Raw genomic sequence first — 19,428 nt, 5'->3', positions numbered from 1 at the left:
GGCAACCGCGCCCCCTCCGGGAGGACGAAGGACCCCGGTCGGGGGTGTCTAAGTCATTGCCTTTTCGCAGTCGTCTCGGTGCCTCGTTCTCAAAACTAACCATCAAAAGTCGCTCTTTCATAGTACTCTTTTTTGCACTATGTTTTTGTTATCCCCTAGCTGGCTTCGGCTCGCGTCCGGTTGTTGTTGTCGTTTCTTTCTTTTTTTTTCTATTTTCAGGCGCGCTGCGTGGGCCTCCCCAGCGAGGCCCCCGGCGCCCCGCGTTGCCGGGCAGAGCTGGACGCCGCCCGCCCGCTCCCAGCTTGCAGAGCCCGGGCCTCTCCGCCCTCCCGGGGCTGGGCCCTGCTCCTCCCGGAGCCCTCCGGGCACCCATGGGCTCGGAGCTGGAGCCGCTGTTCCTGGCCTGGAGCTATTTCAGGCGCAGGAAGTTCCAGCTGTGCGCGGATCTGTGCACGCAGATGCTGGAGAAGTCCCCTTACGACCAGGTACCGGGCGGACCCCCAGTCGGCCCTGTGGATCCCGGCGAGGAGGCTGAGGGCCCCGGAAGCATCCCCAGGCCCTGGGAGGGATGGGATGCTCAGGGCCAGGTGACGGGGTTTGGTCTGCACCGGCCACCCCTCTGGAGTCTCCGAGCCCCCTCGTGACCCCATAGAACTCTGCCACGGTCGTCCCCTTCCCACGCGTCAGCAGCCCCTCCAAGTGCCCCTCAAAGAACGAGTTCCAGCTCCGGAACTCGGATGATTCACTGATACTTTTTGCACATGGACCGGCCTGTAAGCGCGTTGCCCGTGCGTGATTGATTTTTACAGTCATTAAACATACAGGCCCTTTTCTCTATGTTCTGATGGGAAAGCTGCCTCTTTTTTTTTGCTTTGGCACTATCAAACAGGTGATCCTTTCACTTCCTCTTAAAACTTTTTTTTTTTTTTTTTGCTTTTTAGGTCACACCCAGAGATTCTCAGGGGTGACTCCTGGCTCTGCAACTCAGGAATTACTCCTGGCGGTGCTTGTGGGGGTGGGGGGACCATATGGGATGCAGGGGATTGAATTTGGGTCGGCTGCGTGCAAGGCAAACACCCTAGTGGCTGTACCATCGCTCTGGCCCCTTGTCTTAAAACTTTTAATCCAAGAGAGAAGGAGCTTTTTTTTTGTTCCTGGGGCTTGATTGCAGTTTGAGGCTAGTAAGGCGGTCACGAGAATCTAAGAAGGCAAAAGACACATTTTTTAAAATTAGAGTAGAGGAAGGGGGTAAGTTTCCTAAAAGACAGGATGTCATTGATTAGAAAGCTTACCTAAAGTAACTCCAGTTACAGTTTTTCCTTAAATCAAAAGTGCTATTAGATAAAGAGGGGATTGTGCTGTGTGTGAGAAGTGCAGCCCTTGTGGGCAGGGGGTTTCTGGAAGGGGCCAAAACAGAACCAGGGCGGGCCTGAGCCGCAGTGCAGCGAGACCAGCGCTTGCGTCTCCATACCAGGCACAGCCCTGAGCACCCTAGGGTGTGGCCCCCAAACCAAGAAAAGAAAGTTCAAGGGCGATTAGGCACGGAACTGTGGCAATTAGTGTGTCTAGTAATAGTGGACTCTACTTATTTTCCCAGCTCAGCCTCTAGTGATGTTTCCTTGGAGATGTTGGAGGCTTAGGAGGGTCGGGAGGAACTCTGCATAAACAGCGGCATGAGTGTGACTTGGCCTTATCTACCTGCAAATGGGTGGAGGAAAACTAAGACAAACGTTTTTGGCCTTCAAATCATCCTCCTCTTCCTCAAAAAAATTAGGATTCACAGGGATGCCAGATTCAACTCTGTTCCTGTTAGTTTACTTAATAGGAATCATGATTTTTCATTTTTCCAGTGGCACTTATTGGGTCTGTAGTCCCATCGATGTTGCTAAAATAATAACAATCCATGATCACATTGTTGGGGAGATTTAGCCCATTAATTGATTCCTTCGCTTTTGTACAAAAAATTTTGTTCTAAACCGATGATACTCCAAACATTGTTCCAGGCCCAGTAGTTTACAAGAACTGTGCATCCTGTTTGCATTTTTTTTTTCCATCGAATTAGGGGAGTTTCCATTCTCTGTCTCTCAGTGCCAGTCCCAAGAGCTGCTCAGTGAAAAAGTTTCCTAATTAACATGCACTTGGGAAATAGATATTCCCTTCTTTGATATTTAAGTACTTATATTTATGCTAAGTGCTCTGAGAAGTTTTGGAGAAACTAATGTTGGTGGAATCTAATAGTTTGGAAACTTATTTGACCACTGAATTTTTTTTTTTGATAGTGGGCAAGGATCAGATATCTGGGTGGTGGTTATCCTAGGGACATGTTATAGGTAAAGTAGCAGAGATTTTGTTGATAATTAAAATCCTGTACTCTTGATGACATAAAATCCCTGTGACTTGCAGTATTGTGCTTGAGAATGTACATTTGGTTTGTGCTAAGCACTCTGATTTGGACTTTATGTTTAATTCAGAGACTTTATTAAGTGCCTAATTCTTGCTAGAGCTGAGTTCTAAAATGTGCATGTATTTCTATGCTCAGCGGAGAAAGTAACCTTATAACTTTTTAAAGTGATAGCTAATAATTGATTATTCTCTATCACACTTGGTTCAGAGTCATCCCCTGTCATCCCTTTTAATCCTCAGTTAAAGAAGTTGGTACTCTTTCCCCTTTTATAGGGCGTGCACACTGATGTACAGGTGAATAATTCAATGAGTCACAAAGATGGAGTCTCATTTTTTTTTTCTCTTTTTTGGGTCACACCCGGCGATGCACAGGGGTTACTCTTGGCTCTGCACTCAGAAATTACTCCTGGCGGTGCTCAGGGGACCATATTGGATGCTGGGAATCGAACCCAGGTCAGCTGCGTGCAAGGCAAACGCCCTACCCGCTGTGCTATCACTCCAGCCCCAAATTTCTTTTATGATAATACTAATTTCAATACTATATCTCTTTGGTGCTTCATAACAATTTTTTCAAAACGTCATATTCCTGACCTTTCCCTATTATGCTTTTTCCTTCTGCCACATTTGGCGTTTTGTGTTAGGTTGTAAATTTTTAGATTTTTAGCTAAGCAGTAAAGAAATTGGACATATTGTGTACTTGGATTCAAACTGAAAAGTCCTGAAGGAAGTCCTGCCCAGTTGCCATCGGTTCCATTGGCGTGAGGGAGGTGGTGTGGCTATGGACAGAGGGACAATATCTCCTTTTGCCCTGGGCAGATATTTGTTTACTTCAGAAATGGGCAGGCAAAGCAGAATGTTTTTATTAAGGAAGAGGCCAGAGGAGATGGAATTTTTTTTTAATTGAATATCCATGAGATAGACCATTACAAAGCTGTTCATAATTGGGTTTTAGTCATACAATGATCCAACACCCGTCCCTCCACCAGTGTACATTTCCCACCACCATTGCCCTGTGTTTTCCTACCATCACCCTCCCAACCCCCCACTCCCCCACCTCCAGCCTCCTTCTATGGGAGGCGCTGTCCTTCTTGTGCTCTCTCTCTCCTTTTCCTTTGTGCATTATGGTTTGCAATTCAGGTGCTAATAGGTCATGATGTTTGTTCAGAGGATTCAGTATTTTTATTGGGATGGTAAGGCTGGAATAGCTCTTTAATTGGTTGGGAGTTTTGGGGTGTGGATGTGACTGCTGAGGCTTCTGGAAATATAGGGATGTGGGGGGAGGTAGCCATCCTGACCCCGAGAAAGCCTGAAGATTTTAGTCACAAAACCTGCATACCTGAATTTTCAGCAGATTATATCTTGGTGAGGTCCGTCCTGAGACAGTGGAGTTAGTCAGGGGGTGGGGGAAAAGGTATAGCATCAATTTTGGATTGTGGGAGCAAGTGGCTGCTGGGCGGGGGGGGGGGGGGCGGCGCTCTGCTTGGGTGAGCACCAGGCTGACCCGCCCCATGTGATTTACCCCAGTCTGTTCAGCCTTATGTGGGTGCGAGATTAACGGCGCTTTTGATCTCTTTTGAGATTTACTTATGTGTCAGAGGAAGTCGTGCCACTGTTCCTTTAACCTGGAAGAATCACTGTCACTGTCACTGTCATCTCATTGTTCATGGATTTGCTCGAGCGGGCACCAGTAACGTCTCTCATTGTGAGACTTATTGTTACTGCTTTTGGCATATCCAATACGCCACGGGTAGCTTGCCAGGCTCTGCCGTGCGGGTGCGATACTCTTGGTAGCTTGCCGGGCTCTCTGAGAGGGGCGGAGGAATCGAACACGGGTCAGCCTCGTGAAAAGAGAATGCCCTATCACTGTGCTATCGCTCCAGACCACATGGAAGAATGGGACCAATAAATCAAGGACATAATCTAAATCTCCCTAATTAGCTCCTACACAAGGTTAGAGCTCAGGTGTTTCTATTTGGTTTCTACAAATTCATTAGGCCTAACTGACATTCTTGGAAGGTTTTTTTTGTTTTTGTTTTTGTTTTTTTAACCAACAGTGTACTTTCATGAGTGGGATTATTATTCAGATTTGTAGGAGCAACATAAAGCTTCATGGAAAAGCAACAGCTTCAAGAGAACTCATAGCCTCAAAACTAGTTTTGTAAGAGTTAAGGAGCGTCTTTTTTACCCTTTTTGGGGGGAGAGGGGAAGTGAAGCAAGGTAGTTTTAATTGATTGGAACTTGCTTAGAAAGATGTGAGAAAATAGGAAGGAAGAAAATGTGTTCAAGGGAGAACACAGGCTTCTCCAGAGAGTGGAATATCCAAGTTGGTAGAGGTCTGTTTGAAAACAGGATATTTCACACTTGGAAGGGTTTTGTTTTTGTTGTTGTTTGTGTTTGTTTGTTTGCTTGCTTGTTTTAGGGCTACACTTAGCTGAACTCAGGGATACTCCTGCCTGAGAGCACAGGAATTACTCGTGGTGGGACTTGGGGTATTATATCAGGTGTGATCAAACCTGGGTTGGTTGCATGCAAGGCAAGGGCCCTGCCTGCTATACTATCTCTCTGAGCCCCTCTCCTTGGAAGGTTGTCTTGTTTTCAGTTATTTTATTTATTGTTGGAACGGTGGTTTTTGACAATGATAATGAAAACAGACACAGATTATACTGGGAAATCTTGCTGTTGTAAAGATTAACCATTTGACATGTTTAAGATCATTCATTATCACAATAGCTCTTGTTAAGGCCTCGCTTTTTCCATCGCCCTATTTGTTGAGAAATCAAAGTAGAACTTAATGACACCTAATTAGTTTCTAATACTGTAAACTTGCTTTTACAATGTTAATTTGTTGCATTCTTTTTGCTACTTTGAACAAGAGGTGATAGATTTAGCTCCTATGAATATCACAGTAGGCCTAGGAGAGCCAGCACCAGGAACTTAAAATACTCTTTTTCTTTCTTTCCTTTATTTTTTGTCTCATTTTACTTGCTTTTGGGGGGCTGTATCCAGCAGCACTTAAGGTCACCCCTGGTAGTGCTCAAGGACCCAGACGTGCAGAGGATTAAATCTGGGACTTGTGCAATGCTTGTGCATATTGAATGATCATTCTCCCTCCTTTCTTTCGATTTGTTTGGCTGAGACAATTAGTTTGTGGGGGAACTTTATATTATTTCTGGAATAATGAGTAGCATTTCCCCAGAATAGGAGTTTCACGGGATGTTAGTTCCCCAGCTGGGCTTTGCATACCTAGAGAGACTGCTGTCAAGTTTTCAGGGCTGCTTCCCGCGTGTAATTCTCTGACCCAGCCTTCAGACACTACTTTCTCACTGGATGTTTCTGTTGGCACCAGTTTATGTCTTTTGTACCCAGTTGCCATTTCATTTTGGAAGTATTCCCCAGTATAACTGGAAAATATTTCCAAATATAATAAATTCCCAAGTTTGATGAAGCTATGCCTTTTTTTTTTTTTGTAATTATTTAAACACTTCCAAATATTTTTGTGAGCATGCTGATGCTGATAACAAAAACCTTTTGGTACATTAAGGAAATTTCTTTGATTAAAACTTGCAATTTATTTATTTTTTGTATTGGATCATGCAAATTGTCTTCCCTCCCCTTAGACTATGAGCCCTGGATAGCAGGTCTATAAATGTCAGGCCCAGGCCCATATTTTTGCTGGCTGTCGCTTTGTTTTATTTCTCTGTGTCTCATGGATCGGTGACATCATTTCAATATTTGTCCTTCTCCCTCTGACTTTTTTCACTTAATATATCTTTCATTTACATCTAAGTTGCAGCACACTGCAAGATTTTAAATTTTCTTATGACTGCATACTATTCTGTTGTGTATATATACCAACTTATTTATCCAGTCATCTATATTGAACATTTGTATTGTTTCCATATCTTGGTTATTGTATTAAGCTGCTGCAATGAACAAACATAGTTCTCTCTCTCTCTCTCTCTCTCTCTCTCTCTCTCTCTGTGTCTCTCTGTCGTTCTCTCTGTCTCTCTCTCTTTCTCACTTTCTCTCTCTCTCTGTCTTTTGTTTTTTAGCTATTCTCAGGCCTTACTCCTGACTTTGCACTCAGAGACTTACCCCTGGCAGTGCTTGGGGCACCATGTGGGGGTGCTGGGGATTGAACTCAGTTTGGCTGTATGCAAGGCAAGTGCCCTACCCACTGTACTATCTCTCCAGCCCCTTGATTTTTTTTTTTAAAACCAATTGAGAACATACTGGATTCCTCTAGGAGAGTATTTCTAATAGCAGTTATCATCACTGAGATTTCTCTGGGTTCTCATTGCTTTGTTGGAGGAAGTTAATGATGTGAGAGTAGAAACTCTTCGAAGCTAACAGAAATACGATCAGAGATGAACCGGAAGGGCCTCAGTGCCCAGCAGTTTGCTGATGGAGCCTCGTCCACTCCTCTTTGACTCTTGGGCCAGGTTTTCAGACATTTCCATCTGAGAGTACTTTTCCTCTACAACTCTGAATTACCATTGCTGTGCCACAAAGCTGATTTTTGGGACCAAATGTGATTTGAAGTAGTTTTTGGATTCATGGCAGAGCAAGGAAATTAAATTATTTCTTCTGAGGGCCAAATGGATTCATTTTTGCTTTTGCTTTCATTCCTCCCCAACCAAAAACAACTTATTTATTTTTCTTTTGGCTTTGCACATTTTTCTCCCAGACGAGGAGAGTCTCCTTAAAGTGATTTTTTTTTTTTGTTAATATTTTTAATCTGGGGAGCTATTAAAAATATTTTGGTTCTGATCCCAGTGTTTGGGATGAAACTACCTCTGAGACTTTCCTTGTATATTTATTTCTATTTAAGAGAGACCAGTTTCATTGAGTGTCATTAAAAAAAAATGTAAATAGCGCTTTGTACTTTCCATTAGGATATCTAGATTTTATTTAATTTGATTCTTACGAAGGTCAAGGTTAATAGCTTGCTTCCTTGGAGTAATTCGTTTTTGTTTTCGAACAGAAATACTAAAGGGTGTATAATAACCTTTCAGACGATAATAACATGGCATGGGGATGGGCTTTTGAAGAAGATGGGACGGTGAACTGCCTTTGCCAAATGACAGGCAGCAGGATTGTGGCACTCAGGCTGTTACGGTTCTGGTGTGTTAAGTATAAAGAAGAGACAGGCAGCAGGATTGTGGCACTCAGGCTGTTACGGTTCTGGTGTGTTAAGTATAAAGAAGGCTAAACAGCCAGTTCAACAGTTTCCCCCGGATTACGAGCCCGTAGTAAGAACAGTGATTCATAAGGAGAAGTTATCTTTTCTCAAAGTAATCTTGGTATCTTGACAGAGAAAGTGGTTCAGACTTACAAGCCTTCAGAGGGAGAAATGCAAACCACACTGCATAGGGCACGGTAACCTAGAGGGGCCTCGCTTCTCCAGCTCTAACTGATCATCCTGATTAGTTGCTTAATCTGATTACTGTCCTTTCTCTCCGTATGTCAGATTCAGGACTTGAAAAGCAAACCTGAATTTTTTTTTTAAAGTTGCACTATAATGAAACAGTTGATAAATTAGGCAAGTTTTCAGGCAGTTCAGGTTTAAAAAAAAAAATTTTTTTTTAAATTAATGGGGTAGATGAATGGGGTAGAAAAGCTATTTCTGATAGCTTTTCAAATAGCTGTATCTCACATTTTCCATCTCCGTCTTGGCGCCGAATGAGAGCTATTACAGAGAGGAAGGCCTGACCGTGATTGGTTAGGAGGGAGAGAAGTGAAAACCCCTGGTTTAGATGAAAGATGTGGAACCAGGCCTCCCCAGTGAACTGTGTGTTAGTTGTTGGTTGAGAAAATGATTTGGTGCTCGTAGCCAGAAAAATATGTTTCCGTGCGATTGTGTAATTTCTTTCCTCTTTCGTGCCGTGGAGACTGTGCCTGACTTAATCATTGGAGACAAGACTTTGTGGAGTAGGTTTGTTTTTTTGTATGCCTTCATGTGCTGCTAATTTATGCAGATTGGATCTCCACCTGGCCCCTTGGTTTCTTGATCTGCCTGCCCTTCAGAAACCCATGCAGGTCTTGGCTCTCTTCCATTTTTCTCCCCCTTCCTGTTACTGCTGAATCCTAATGCTCACCCTAGTGTAAGAGCAGAACCGGGCAGACTCATTAGCCAGAGGGAGTACCGAGGGCAATTAGGAAGTCACGTTCGTTCGGAATGATCTGGAGAGTCAATCCCCTGAAGGAAGAGTGGCAACCTTGGAGAAAACCTTAACCGAAGGGAGGAAGGAAGGAAGCAAACTGATGGGAATTGAAGTTGATGCTAATGAGTACTCTGCAGCTTCTAGGCCGTGCCTTTTGCTCACTCTCTTCGTCCTCGTCCTCCCGTGCTTGGAAAGAGAGCCAAAGGCATGTTTTCATGGAGCACGTTTCCTCTGGGAGTGCGTTTTGGGTTCCGAAAGGGGAGGTGGTAGAGAAATGGTGCTTTTCTCTTCATCGTGTATATGCTTTTCTAGGGGAACCCTTCGTGATGGAGCCTTCTTATTGAAGGTGCAGCCACCTGATACATCACTGACTATGTAGCACTAGCACTGTCTTCCCATGGTTCATCGATTTGCTCGAGTGGGCACCAGTAACATCTCCATTGTGAGACTTGTTGTTACTGTTTTTGGCATATCGAATATGCCACAGGTAGCTTGCCAGGCTCTGCCCATCACTGACTGTAAGAGGAGGAACTCTGAAAATTCTGTCGACTTCCTAAAATGCAGGGCTTTGTTTTGGGAGAAAACCTATCCCTGGGGTCGAGAGCCATTCTCAGCGGTTTGAGGGGGGAGGATTGGGAAATGGAGTGTGGCTTGTTCAGGGACAGATATCAAAACGGATCAAGCCCTGGGCTTCCAACTCCCTCTAGGCCTGCTGCTGCAACTCCGTCGATGCCCCTAGAAGTAGATTGCGATACCCCCAGCAGATCCTATGTGCTGGCTTAAATTTAAGTTGCCAACTGGGGATGGAAAGATAGCGATATAGGGGTTCCGGGACGAGCCTTGTAGATAGCTGATCCTCCATCTCCGACCCTGTGGATGTCCACTGAGCACTACCCGGTGTAGCTCCCAAACCAAAAACACCAATTACGAGCTTTAATTGTGAAATTTCCAAAGATGAAGGTCTCGGGGATAAATTAAAAGTTGTACCCCTTGTCTATAATCGAACCCTTCCTCTTTTCCTTTGCATTCCCACTGTTCTGGTGGACCCTGGCGCGGCGCCATGCCCTTGGTGTCCTCTCATTTGGGAGATCGGGGTGATGTCCACAGACCTACGTCAAAGGACTGTTGTGAGGCTCGGTTCACTGACAATGTGGGGAGCGGTGAAGAACAGCCGCTTCTGGGGTTCGGAAGTCGCCTGAGAGAACTGCAAGTGGGAACCTGGCATTTCGAGTTTCCTCAAAGGATGTTGCTAACCTGGGAACCTTGTGTGAGACAAGTGTCCACAAAAATGTTGGTAACATGACGTTGACGAAACTTCAGCGAAGTTGTTTACCACTGGATAGTTTTCGAATAATCTCTCTCCCTTTCCCCTGACTCCTTCCTTCATGCTCCTGTCGCCCGTCCTCTTGCGAAATCCCACGCGATCGATAACCGTTCTGGCGTTTCGGGAATGACATGCTTTTCCTCCCACTGCAGGTTTTCAGAGCAGCGCCCCAGGAGGGGGTGGGGACCCTGACGTATCCACTGCCCCCCACCCACTTAGAAGTTGAGTCCAGCTTCCATCCCCGCAGCCTCAATACTATGTGTCTCATTTTCTTTTTTGCTTTTTGGGTCACACCCAGCGATGCTCAGGGGTGACTCCCGGCTCTGCACTCAGGAATTACTCCTGGCAGTGCTCAGGGGGGACATATGGGATGCTGGGAATCAAACCCGGGTCGGCTGCGTGCAAGGCAAACACCCTACCTGCTGTGCAATCACTCCAGTCCCGTGTCTCATGTTCGACTCCGACCTTCTACTGTGACCTCCTGTCCCACAGCTCTTTCTTTACCTGCCGGATCAATCCCACGTGTAAGCTTGGGCGGGGGGCGCGGAAAGGCAAGGCGGGCAGGAAGGCTTGCTCAGCTCAGGCCCAGGACCCTCTGAGGCTGAGTCGACACTTTCAATTTGGACCCTGAGAAGCATGCATCTTCCTGCCCCGGGCAGAATAACAAGCTTTCAGCTTTTACTTATTATCTGTGCCTTCTTGCCTCCCTTCGAGGTTTGCTTTTCCATTTCCTTTCTAAGCATGTCCGCACATCTCCTGGGGGTGATTTTCTACCCCACTCTGTGGACCTTATCTTGTATCTCTCCTGTGTTTTGTCCTAGGCTTCATTTCTGTCTTAATCCTTCTCCCCCCCAACCCCCACCCTTTTTCTTTTTATCTCCAAGATGCACTGGCAAGAAAGAGCCCTGTTTCCTCCCTGCCTTTGGTGTGACCTTGAGTCAATTACATGATGTTTCTGAATTGGGCTTCCTTATCTGTCCAAAGGATGATTATACCTACCCTGCTCCTCTCAGATGGGTGTTAGGAGACTCAAATGAGCTCATGGGGCAGACAGACCGTGCAAGTTAATAGAAGGGGCAACTCCTGTCCCCTGTCTCAGTGTCTTAGAGAAAGCGAGTGTAGACCGTAGGACGTTGGCTGTGAGGCCGTTTTCCGATCCATCTCCTGCATGCTGGCACTGAAATCCTCCAGCTGCCGTGTCTTCTTAGTTGCCGGATTGCACTGGGTCCCTCTGACTGTCGGCTGACCCCACCCTGGGAGACCCTCACTCTCTAGCCCGACTTCACCTTTCCCCATGTTTGACCACGTGTCATGCTAAAGAAACTGGCTTTTCTGCACACAGTGGTCGATGTTTTGTGGGGCTGGGACCAGAGGGCCACTCCTGGCTGTGCCGGACTGAACTGAAGCCCTGGCGTGTGTTAGGGTCTACCATGTGAGCACCTCTCTAGTCCCCTGTAATAGGTTCTTCTTTATTCCCCTTCCCTTCCATTTTTGGTCGTGTGGTGGAAGTGGTCAGGGGTCATGCACATTTTGATCTGGGGCCCCTCTCACTTTAGTAGTGGTGCTCACACATGCTTGGCTGTGAGGTCGGGGATCACAGACATCGATGCTACTAGGATCGTGTTTCACATATGTGTTGGTGTCAGGGATCAAACTCAGGCCTCATGCTTACAGTGCAGGTACTTGGTCTCTCAGCTGTCACCCTTCTACCATAGTCTTAAAAAATACTTAGGATATTCTTTTTGGTTTTTAGAACTGCAAAAAGCAAAACAATTGATCTTTTGTGTTTTCTTTCTTTTTTTTTTTCTTTTTGGCTTTTTGGGTCATACTTGGCAATACACAGGGGTAACTCCTGGCTTTGCACTCAGGAATTACTCCTGGCAGGGGGAATCATGGGATGCTGGAATTGAACCCGGGTCGGCCATGTGCAAGGCAAATGTCCTACCCACTGTACTATCGCTCCAGCCCCATCTTTTCTTTTTCTGATTTTTAGTTTCTCAATAAAACATGCTGCAGGTGAAACATTCAATAAAGACTGCTAACTGTAAACATACATATAAGCTTTTATGAATAAAATTGTAATGAGTCTGATTTCTAGTTGGACCAAGAAACAGATTATGAATCAGATTTCTTGTTGGACTTGTCCCTCCCTCCCTCCCTCCCTCCCTCCCTCCCTCCCTCCCTCCCTCCCTCCCTTCCTTCCTTCCTTCCTTCCTTCCTTCCTTCCTTCCTTCCTTCCTTTCTTTCTTTCTTTCTTTCTCTCTTTCTTTCTTTCTCTCTTTCTTTCTCTGTTTTCTCTCTCCTATCTTTCTTTCTTCCATCTTTCTTTTTTCTTTTCGGGACACACCTGGTGGTGCTCAGTGCTTCTGGCTCTGTGCTGAGAGATCACTCCTGGAGGGGCTTGGGGGATTATATGGGGTATTGGGAACTGAACCCATGTTGGCCATGTGCAAGGCAAACACTCTACTTGCTCTCTGGCACCCTTAGAAACTATTTCTTTAAAAAATGTCTGATTCCTTCTTAATGCTTTCCAGGAACCGGATCCTGAGTTACAAGTGTGTCAGGTAACGGTTTAGCACAACCTTTAGTTTAGAGAAGGCTTTAGTTGCTACTGCTTAGTTGTCATTGTAGATTAGAGGCCTTGCTGTGTGCTGCCCTGTGGGGTTATGAAATTAGCTGTGCTTCCCAAACCTTCGGTGGCTTCGTAGCAAACTATAGTGTTTCTGGTGCCTTTGTGTCTGTAGATAAATAGCCCTGTTAGAACTCTTGCACTTTATTCATTAAGACAGAGAGCTTAAATAGGAATGATTGCTGTTGACCAGAAGCAGGAAAAAATAAAGAAGGCAGCAAGAGGAACCAGAGGCTTCGGCAGAAAGAAGTCAAGCAGAGCCGCACTGCAGAGAAGACTGAACTATATATTGTTGCACGGCGCAGGGCGGTGTGGGGAGAGTAGGCTGACTGTTAGGGACAGCCTGGCCTTCACCAGGCCAGAGGCAGAAGGGGGCCAGACAGAATCGCCAACTGGGTAAGATGTAGGGGGCCTCGGGTTAGAGGCAGTTCTGGTTAGGAGACCCACTACCTGTCTAGTGAAGCTTTCGACCCAAAGGGGTTTCAGTAAGGTTAGAAATAATGTAAAAGGAGTGTTATAAACCAGAGAGCTGAAGCACTGCCAGGTGTTTGTCCTGCCACCTGAGAGAGAATTCTGACAGTGGGTTGTTTTTTTTTTAGGTAAACAATTTGAAAGACATATGGGATTCATGAGCAATCATCAGACATTTTAGAAAGAAACAATATGCAAAGTACTTGCCTGTGTAGTATTACGCAAATACGGTAACTAGGTTAAATCTTAACACTTATTCCAAAGGATGCTTTTGGAATGTTCATAATCATGATTTCCTATTTGGAGGCGCAAAACTATCTTTTGTTTGTTTTGGAGTCACACCCGGCTTTGTTCAGGGCTGACTCCGGGCTCTGCTCTCAGGAATCTCCGTTGGCGGGGTTCAGCGGATCATACATGATGCTGGGGCTCTAACCTGGGTCAGCCGCATGCAAGACAAACACCCTAACCCGTGTACTATCTCTCTTGCCCCTGCAGAACTATTTATTGCATAACGTGTAGCAAGTCATTTGAAAAGGACATAGTTCATAAAAAAAAAAAGAGTAGGTTGTTTGTAGTTTTGAATAAGAGTGGAAGGTTTTGATTAAACTTGAAGATTCACAATTTGCTTTGCTGGTGAGATTTTAAACTATAAGTGGTATTTGGAAATTACAGACAGCCTCCATTATAGTTCTCCAGGAAGAACCCAGGTTTAGCATTATCCCTGATTTTCTCTCAAAGACTTAATTCTCTAATGGATAATAGTTTAAAAGGGAGTCTTTTGAGCTTGCTTTTGATATTTTTGTCTTTCCTTTAATTTTTTGTTTTTGTCTTGAGCCACACCTGGTGATGCTCAGGGGTTACTCCTGACTCTGCACTCAGGATCACTCCTGGTGGTGCTCAGGGAACTATAGGGGATGCTGGGATTGAACCCAGGTCTGCTGCATGCAAGGCGGGTGCTTCACCCACTGTACTATGGCGTTGACCCCTAAAAATATATTTTTACAACTTCAAAACAGATGTCAATTTGCAACAATAATATGTATCCTGTGTTTAGGTTTCTATTTTCCTAGATGAGGCAGATGCATTAAATGTTAACTGGTGGTGCCTAGAATGTCGGAATCCAGGTTCCTTGAAGTTATTCAAATAATTTTTTTTTTCTTTTGGGGTCACACCCGGCGATGCACAGGGGTTACTCCGGGCTCTGCACTCAGGAATCACCCCTGGCGGTGCTCAGGGGACCATATGGGATGCTGGGAATCGAACCCAGGTCGGCCGCATGCAAGGCAAATGCCCTACCCGCTGTGCTGTTGCTCCAGCCCCGGTTATTCAAATAAGTTTGCCAAAAGCTTCTTATGTATTGTAAAAGCACTGGCCTTGGGGATGGAGCCATATAGTACAGCAGGTAGAGCATTTGCCTTGCTGATCTGGGTTTGATCCCCGGCATCCCATCCTGTCCTCTGATTCCTGAGTGCAGAGCCGAGTAACCTCTGAGCATTGCCGGGTGAGACCCAAAAAAACAAAACAAAAGCCAAATAAAGAAACCACGGGCCTTGCATTTTACGTGAAGAGCAACAGAATCACTTTTATCTTGGGAGGAGGCTTCTCCCAAGTGTTGCTCAGGAGGCTGTGCTCCTTTTCTGCTCCTTGGCCGTGCTCAGCCCGCAGTTCTGAGTGAGGGTGAGGATGTGGTGCTGCTCCGGCCCAGGAGTGCCGTTATTACCCAGGATGCCCTGGTGGTGTGAAAGGGGGTCCAAGGGCTGCATAAGTCTGAGGACCATTCGGTGCTGGGGATTGAACCCAGGTACACCTTATCCCTACACTGTCTCTTGGCTCCCCGAAGAACTATTTAAATGGGTTTTACTCCACCAGCTAAAGTTTTTACTTTTTCAGATATTTATTTTCATCATAAAAATTGAATTTACCTCTTGGAAGATGGACCGAGTTAGTTTTTTTCTTCAGATTCGTTGCCAGCTCTTATTGCAAGAGTAAGGTCTTAAAGAGTCAAGTTAGCGGGTGCATGAGAAGAGATAGTGTTTCACAGAGAAAAAGAAAATAATTGCTGTGATGATGATTCATGTAGAAGAGGGGAGACCGTACTTTCCCCTTTTAAATATGCTAAAGCACCTATTATTCTTTTTTTTTTTTTTTTTTGCTTTTTGGGTCACACCTGGCGATGCACAGGGGTTACTCCTGGCTTTGTACTCAGGAATTACCCCTGGCTGTGCTCAGGGGACCATATGGGATGCTGGGATTTGAACCCAGGTCGACCACGTGCAAGGCAAACGCCCTACCCGCTGTGCTATTTCTCCAGCCCCAGCACCTATTATTCTTATTGATTTCACAGCAGTTCCAGCCCATAGGTATTTAAATGCCTTTATATAAGCAACAGTTTTTAAAAACTGCCAGACCCTGTCATTTATGAATAAATTAATCATATCTGATTAAAATCAAGTTTCTGTTTTTATTTGGGTTCCAGGGGCAGTTTGGGATCACAGTGCTTTGTTATATATTTTATTTTAAACCACTGATTAGTTTTGAAATTGTTTTTTAAGACAGAATTTTAAGGCTGCAAAAAAAAAAAAGAAATACTACATGGCTTGTTTCCAAAGTAAAAATGAAAAAAAGAATAATTTTTTAAGCCAAAGCCCCATCTGCTGTTTTTATTAAAATCTCAAGAATTGTTCACATTGCCAAGAATGGTTCTTTGCATACAATCTGATGTTTAATCAGGCTGTGATATGTGATTTGTAAGGTCATTTTCATTCGGACAGAAGTCAGGGAGATTAATATTTTCAAATACAGATAAAATTGAAAATGAAGTAATGTTTTCAGTAAGATCTTATTACAGATCTTTTAATATTAAAAATTCGTGTATTTTTTATCTCTTAAGAATTAGAGTTTAGAAACTGAACAAAGAGGTCTATTTACATTTTTGAAAAAGTGAATTTTTATAGAATAAAAATTTTAAAAGTTCAATTTAGTTTTTGTGCTTTTGTGTTTTAGTTTGAGGGGTGGGGTGGAGATAGTGGATTTACTTCCCTTTAGCTTACTGTAAAAAAGTACCCCCTTGATATTTGGGAAGTTAGTAGGAAGATGGATATTCAGAAGTATGATGAATTGGACTATGAGGTAGACTGGACCAAGAGATAACAAGTAAGTACTTGAAAATAGTTTTTAAAATGTAAGGATGGTTAATAGCCAACTATGTATATAAATGGTACAATAATAATAACTCGACCTGTAGGGCCAGAGAGATAGTATGGCCTCCCCTCAGGAACCAGGCAGCGCTCTAGGAGTTGGAGAGAGCTTTATTTCGCTAGAGGGCCCAGCAAGTTTTGCACCTAAAAGGCTGAGTGCCCACCAGAGATTTTGTAGTAGCAGAACTCCAAGGTCAGGGTTACCCATGGCAGAGTGAGAGTGAGGGAAATATTACACAAGTGTGTCAGGGTGAGGCAACACATAGATTTGGTAAAAACAGAACCAAAAACAAAACAAAACAGAAAATGACAACAAAACAACAAGAAGAAATAGGCATCCCTGATTGTGGTAATGAGCAAAGAGAAGCACAGGACTGGAGGATAGGACAGATAGGACAGTGGGGAGGGCGTTTGCTTTGCACGCTGCTGACCCCAGTTTGATCTTTGGCATCCCATATGGTTCCCTGGGCAATGCCAGGAGTAATTCCTGAGTGCAGAGCCAGGAGTAACTCCTGAGCATCGTCAGGTATGATCCAAAAAGCAAAACGAATAAATAAATGAATCATTATAAAAAGAGTACTGAAAAGAGAGGGACAGGAACCAGACTTCCCACCACATTGGAAGTAGTAAAAGTGTTCGGGTGCTTGTCTTGCATCCCCTGACTTCTGTTTCATCCCTAGCACCCCAATATGGTCCACTGAGCACTGCCAGGTGTGATTCCTGAGCGTAGTGCCAGGAATATCCTTAAGCACCACCAGGTATGGCCCAACACACCCTGTACCCCCAAGTCTGTCCCCCTTCACACCCCCAGAAAACTTGACTTTGAGAAGTCCATTATACTAGATCACAAATCAGAGATCTGAAGCGTCACTGACTTCTCACCATCGCCACGAAACTCTGTCTCCGTCATGGCAACATCATAGGCTCCTATCTTCTGGCCCCATCTGCACTTTTTTCTTTTTTGCTTTTCAGGTCACACCCAGCGATGCTCAGGGATTGCTCAGGGTTGGCTCTGCACTCAGGAGTCATACCTGCAGTGCTCGGGGAACCACACGGGAAGCCGGGGATTGAACCCGGGTAGGCCGCATGCAAGGCAAACGCCCTACCTGTTGTACTACCGCTCCGGCCTCCCCATCTGCCTTTTTCATCAGCTGCTTCTGCAACTGCCGCCTCCACTGCCCCTGTTCCCGCAACCATCCTCAGATCTGTTTCCAGACAGGCTGTACCCGAGCCCTCAAGCCAGCCCTCCTTGGCTTTGTGGTTCACCTGGCCAGGCGCCCTCTTCCTCCCATGACTTGGCCCTTCCATAGGACCCTGCAGAGTTACATGATGGTGCTTCCTCCCTTCCAGCCCCCAAATATGGAGCAAGACCAGGAAATTCTAGGAAGGAGAGCTCTGTCTTAGCATCTCGATTCCCCGGGTTCATCCGGCGCACAGTAGGTGCTCTCCCACATCCTGCTTGGCCATTTCAGCCGAAAATGCTGCAGCCCTTCTTGGTGACCAGAGTGCTGAGCAGTGAAAGCCCCTTTGGAGAAAATAAAGCTATCAGATGCTACAGAGCAGTTTGGACGGGGGCACTTAGACAAATCAGTGTTATTGTTGCTAGCTTTGATGTTAAATCAAACCAGTAGTTCAAGACCACGATGCCTTCCCTGGCCTCTGAGAATTGCTATAGGGATCCGGCAATTTTCATGGTCTTTAATGAGTGAAAAACTCAAGTCCTTTTACACTTTGGTGATTCCCATGGTTAATGCTGTTCCAATTGGAATTAATTTTTTTTTACTTGTTCTTTGAATCCATATTCTGCCTATTCATTTGTGTTATTTGAAACATTTTATCTCATAAGATTGAATTTTGATAAGAATCCTTAGTACACCTCAGCCAGAAAGTTAAGAGAAAAATGAATACCAATCAAATGTAATTTCATATTAGGAACCTAAGTATCTTGTGAAGAGAACTTTTATTCACATGAAAATGAGAGCATGATGACTTTCTCTTTCCTTAAAAAAGAAATTACGTGTGCATTTCAATTATTTCAGCTCACAAAGAATTTTCTAGTTTCTAATTCCTAGAAAAAATACATTTCTGTATCACTCACTCGTTACTGTTGTGAGCTGCTTTGCCTTGTCGCCTAATCCAGCAGGTGACATGTTCAGGGAACTTAAGATCCATATTTCCTCCTCAGATCCTAGCCTAAATCTATATAACTAAGAGGTGCTAAAAAATAAGCGCTAGCTGAAGGAGTGCCTTTCTGGTCTTCCATATGAGGACTCTGGGCGCCTGCATGCTCCTCATCCTTCCTCTCTCAGTTCCATTGTCCTCATTCCGCCTGGCTGAGTCAGGCATCAGAGGCAGTTCCATAGCATGGTGAATCCAGGGCCCCCCAAATTTCCCTTCAGACCTCTATTTAGCACCGATTCTGTGCTGCAAAGAATTAAGAGTTGCCTTTTCTCCATATGTCGGCAGGACACCAAGTTTTCTGCTTCTATTCTATAGTGCAGCAGAAACATGAAACTTAAAGAAGCAATTAAAAAAAATTTGGGGGGGCGTGGGGAGGCATGCCTGGCATTGCTTATGGAACCATGTTGCAGAGGTTCAAACCTATTTCTCATGCCAAGCATGAGCTATCCCCTAGGCCAGTTTTAAACATTTATGAAATATTTTGTTCTATACAGCCTTAGGATGTCTTCAGATTTCTGTTTCCCTTCATCCTTCCCCTTCTTTCTAGTAGGTTCCCAACTGACTAGACTACAGAAGACCCGAGGTTATATACTGATTAGCTATTGAGAATCGGGACAAATTGATGATAGCACAATTCAGTATTTTGGGGAATTCTTGTATACAAAAAATGTAGGTAGAAACTTCAAAAGTGAACCAGGTTTTGTTTTTTTTTAAAAAAAGATTCCATTCTGAGAAAGGGTGAGGATATACTAGAGCAAGTTATATTGTTTGTTAGATATCTCCATACATCACAGTGGAAGTATAAGGGATGCTCTTTGAGAAAGAATGAGGGAAGTAAGTTTAAACCATCAGGGATGTCTTCATGAAGAACTTGACTTTCAAGAAGAATGGCAGAAATAACATTGGTTATTGCTTTATTTGTTTTTAAATGATTATTCTACTCAAAGCTTATTCTAAAAATCTTGTCTTACATACAAAATGGCATGTTAAAAGACTTATCAGTTAATTACAATAATTTTATTTAGTGATTTATATTTGGCTGTTTCTTGATTGATAATG

The 19,428-nt window shown here is 44.4% G+C and overlaps 1 protein-coding gene across 2 annotated transcripts in view; it reads left to right on the top strand.

Annotated features, from left to right (window-relative positions):
• Positions 1-265: 265 nt before the first annotated feature.
• The window catches only part of TTC8 (tetratricopeptide repeat domain 8), a 61,273-nt gene continuing 42,110 nt past the window's right edge, over positions 266-19,428 (top strand). Inside the window, exons 1-2 of one of the 2 annotated variants that reach the window (XM_004610246.2) lie at positions 266-485; positions 12,426-12,455. In XM_004610246.2, coding sequence (XP_004610303.2) covers positions 372-485; positions 12,426-12,455 — 144 coding nt within the window. In that variant the 5' untranslated portion in view covers positions 266-371. The remainder of the gene's footprint in view (positions 486-12,425; positions 12,456-19,428) is intronic. The other variant, XM_004610247.3, reaches the window with a different exon arrangement.

This window comes from Sorex araneus, chromosome 3 (genome assembly GCF_027595985.1).
Source record: "Sorex araneus isolate mSorAra2 chromosome 3, mSorAra2.pri, whole genome shotgun sequence".
NCBI lineage: Eukaryota > Metazoa > Chordata > Mammalia > Eulipotyphla > Soricidae > Sorex > Sorex araneus.
This window is presented reverse-complemented; position numbering and strand designations above follow the sequence as displayed.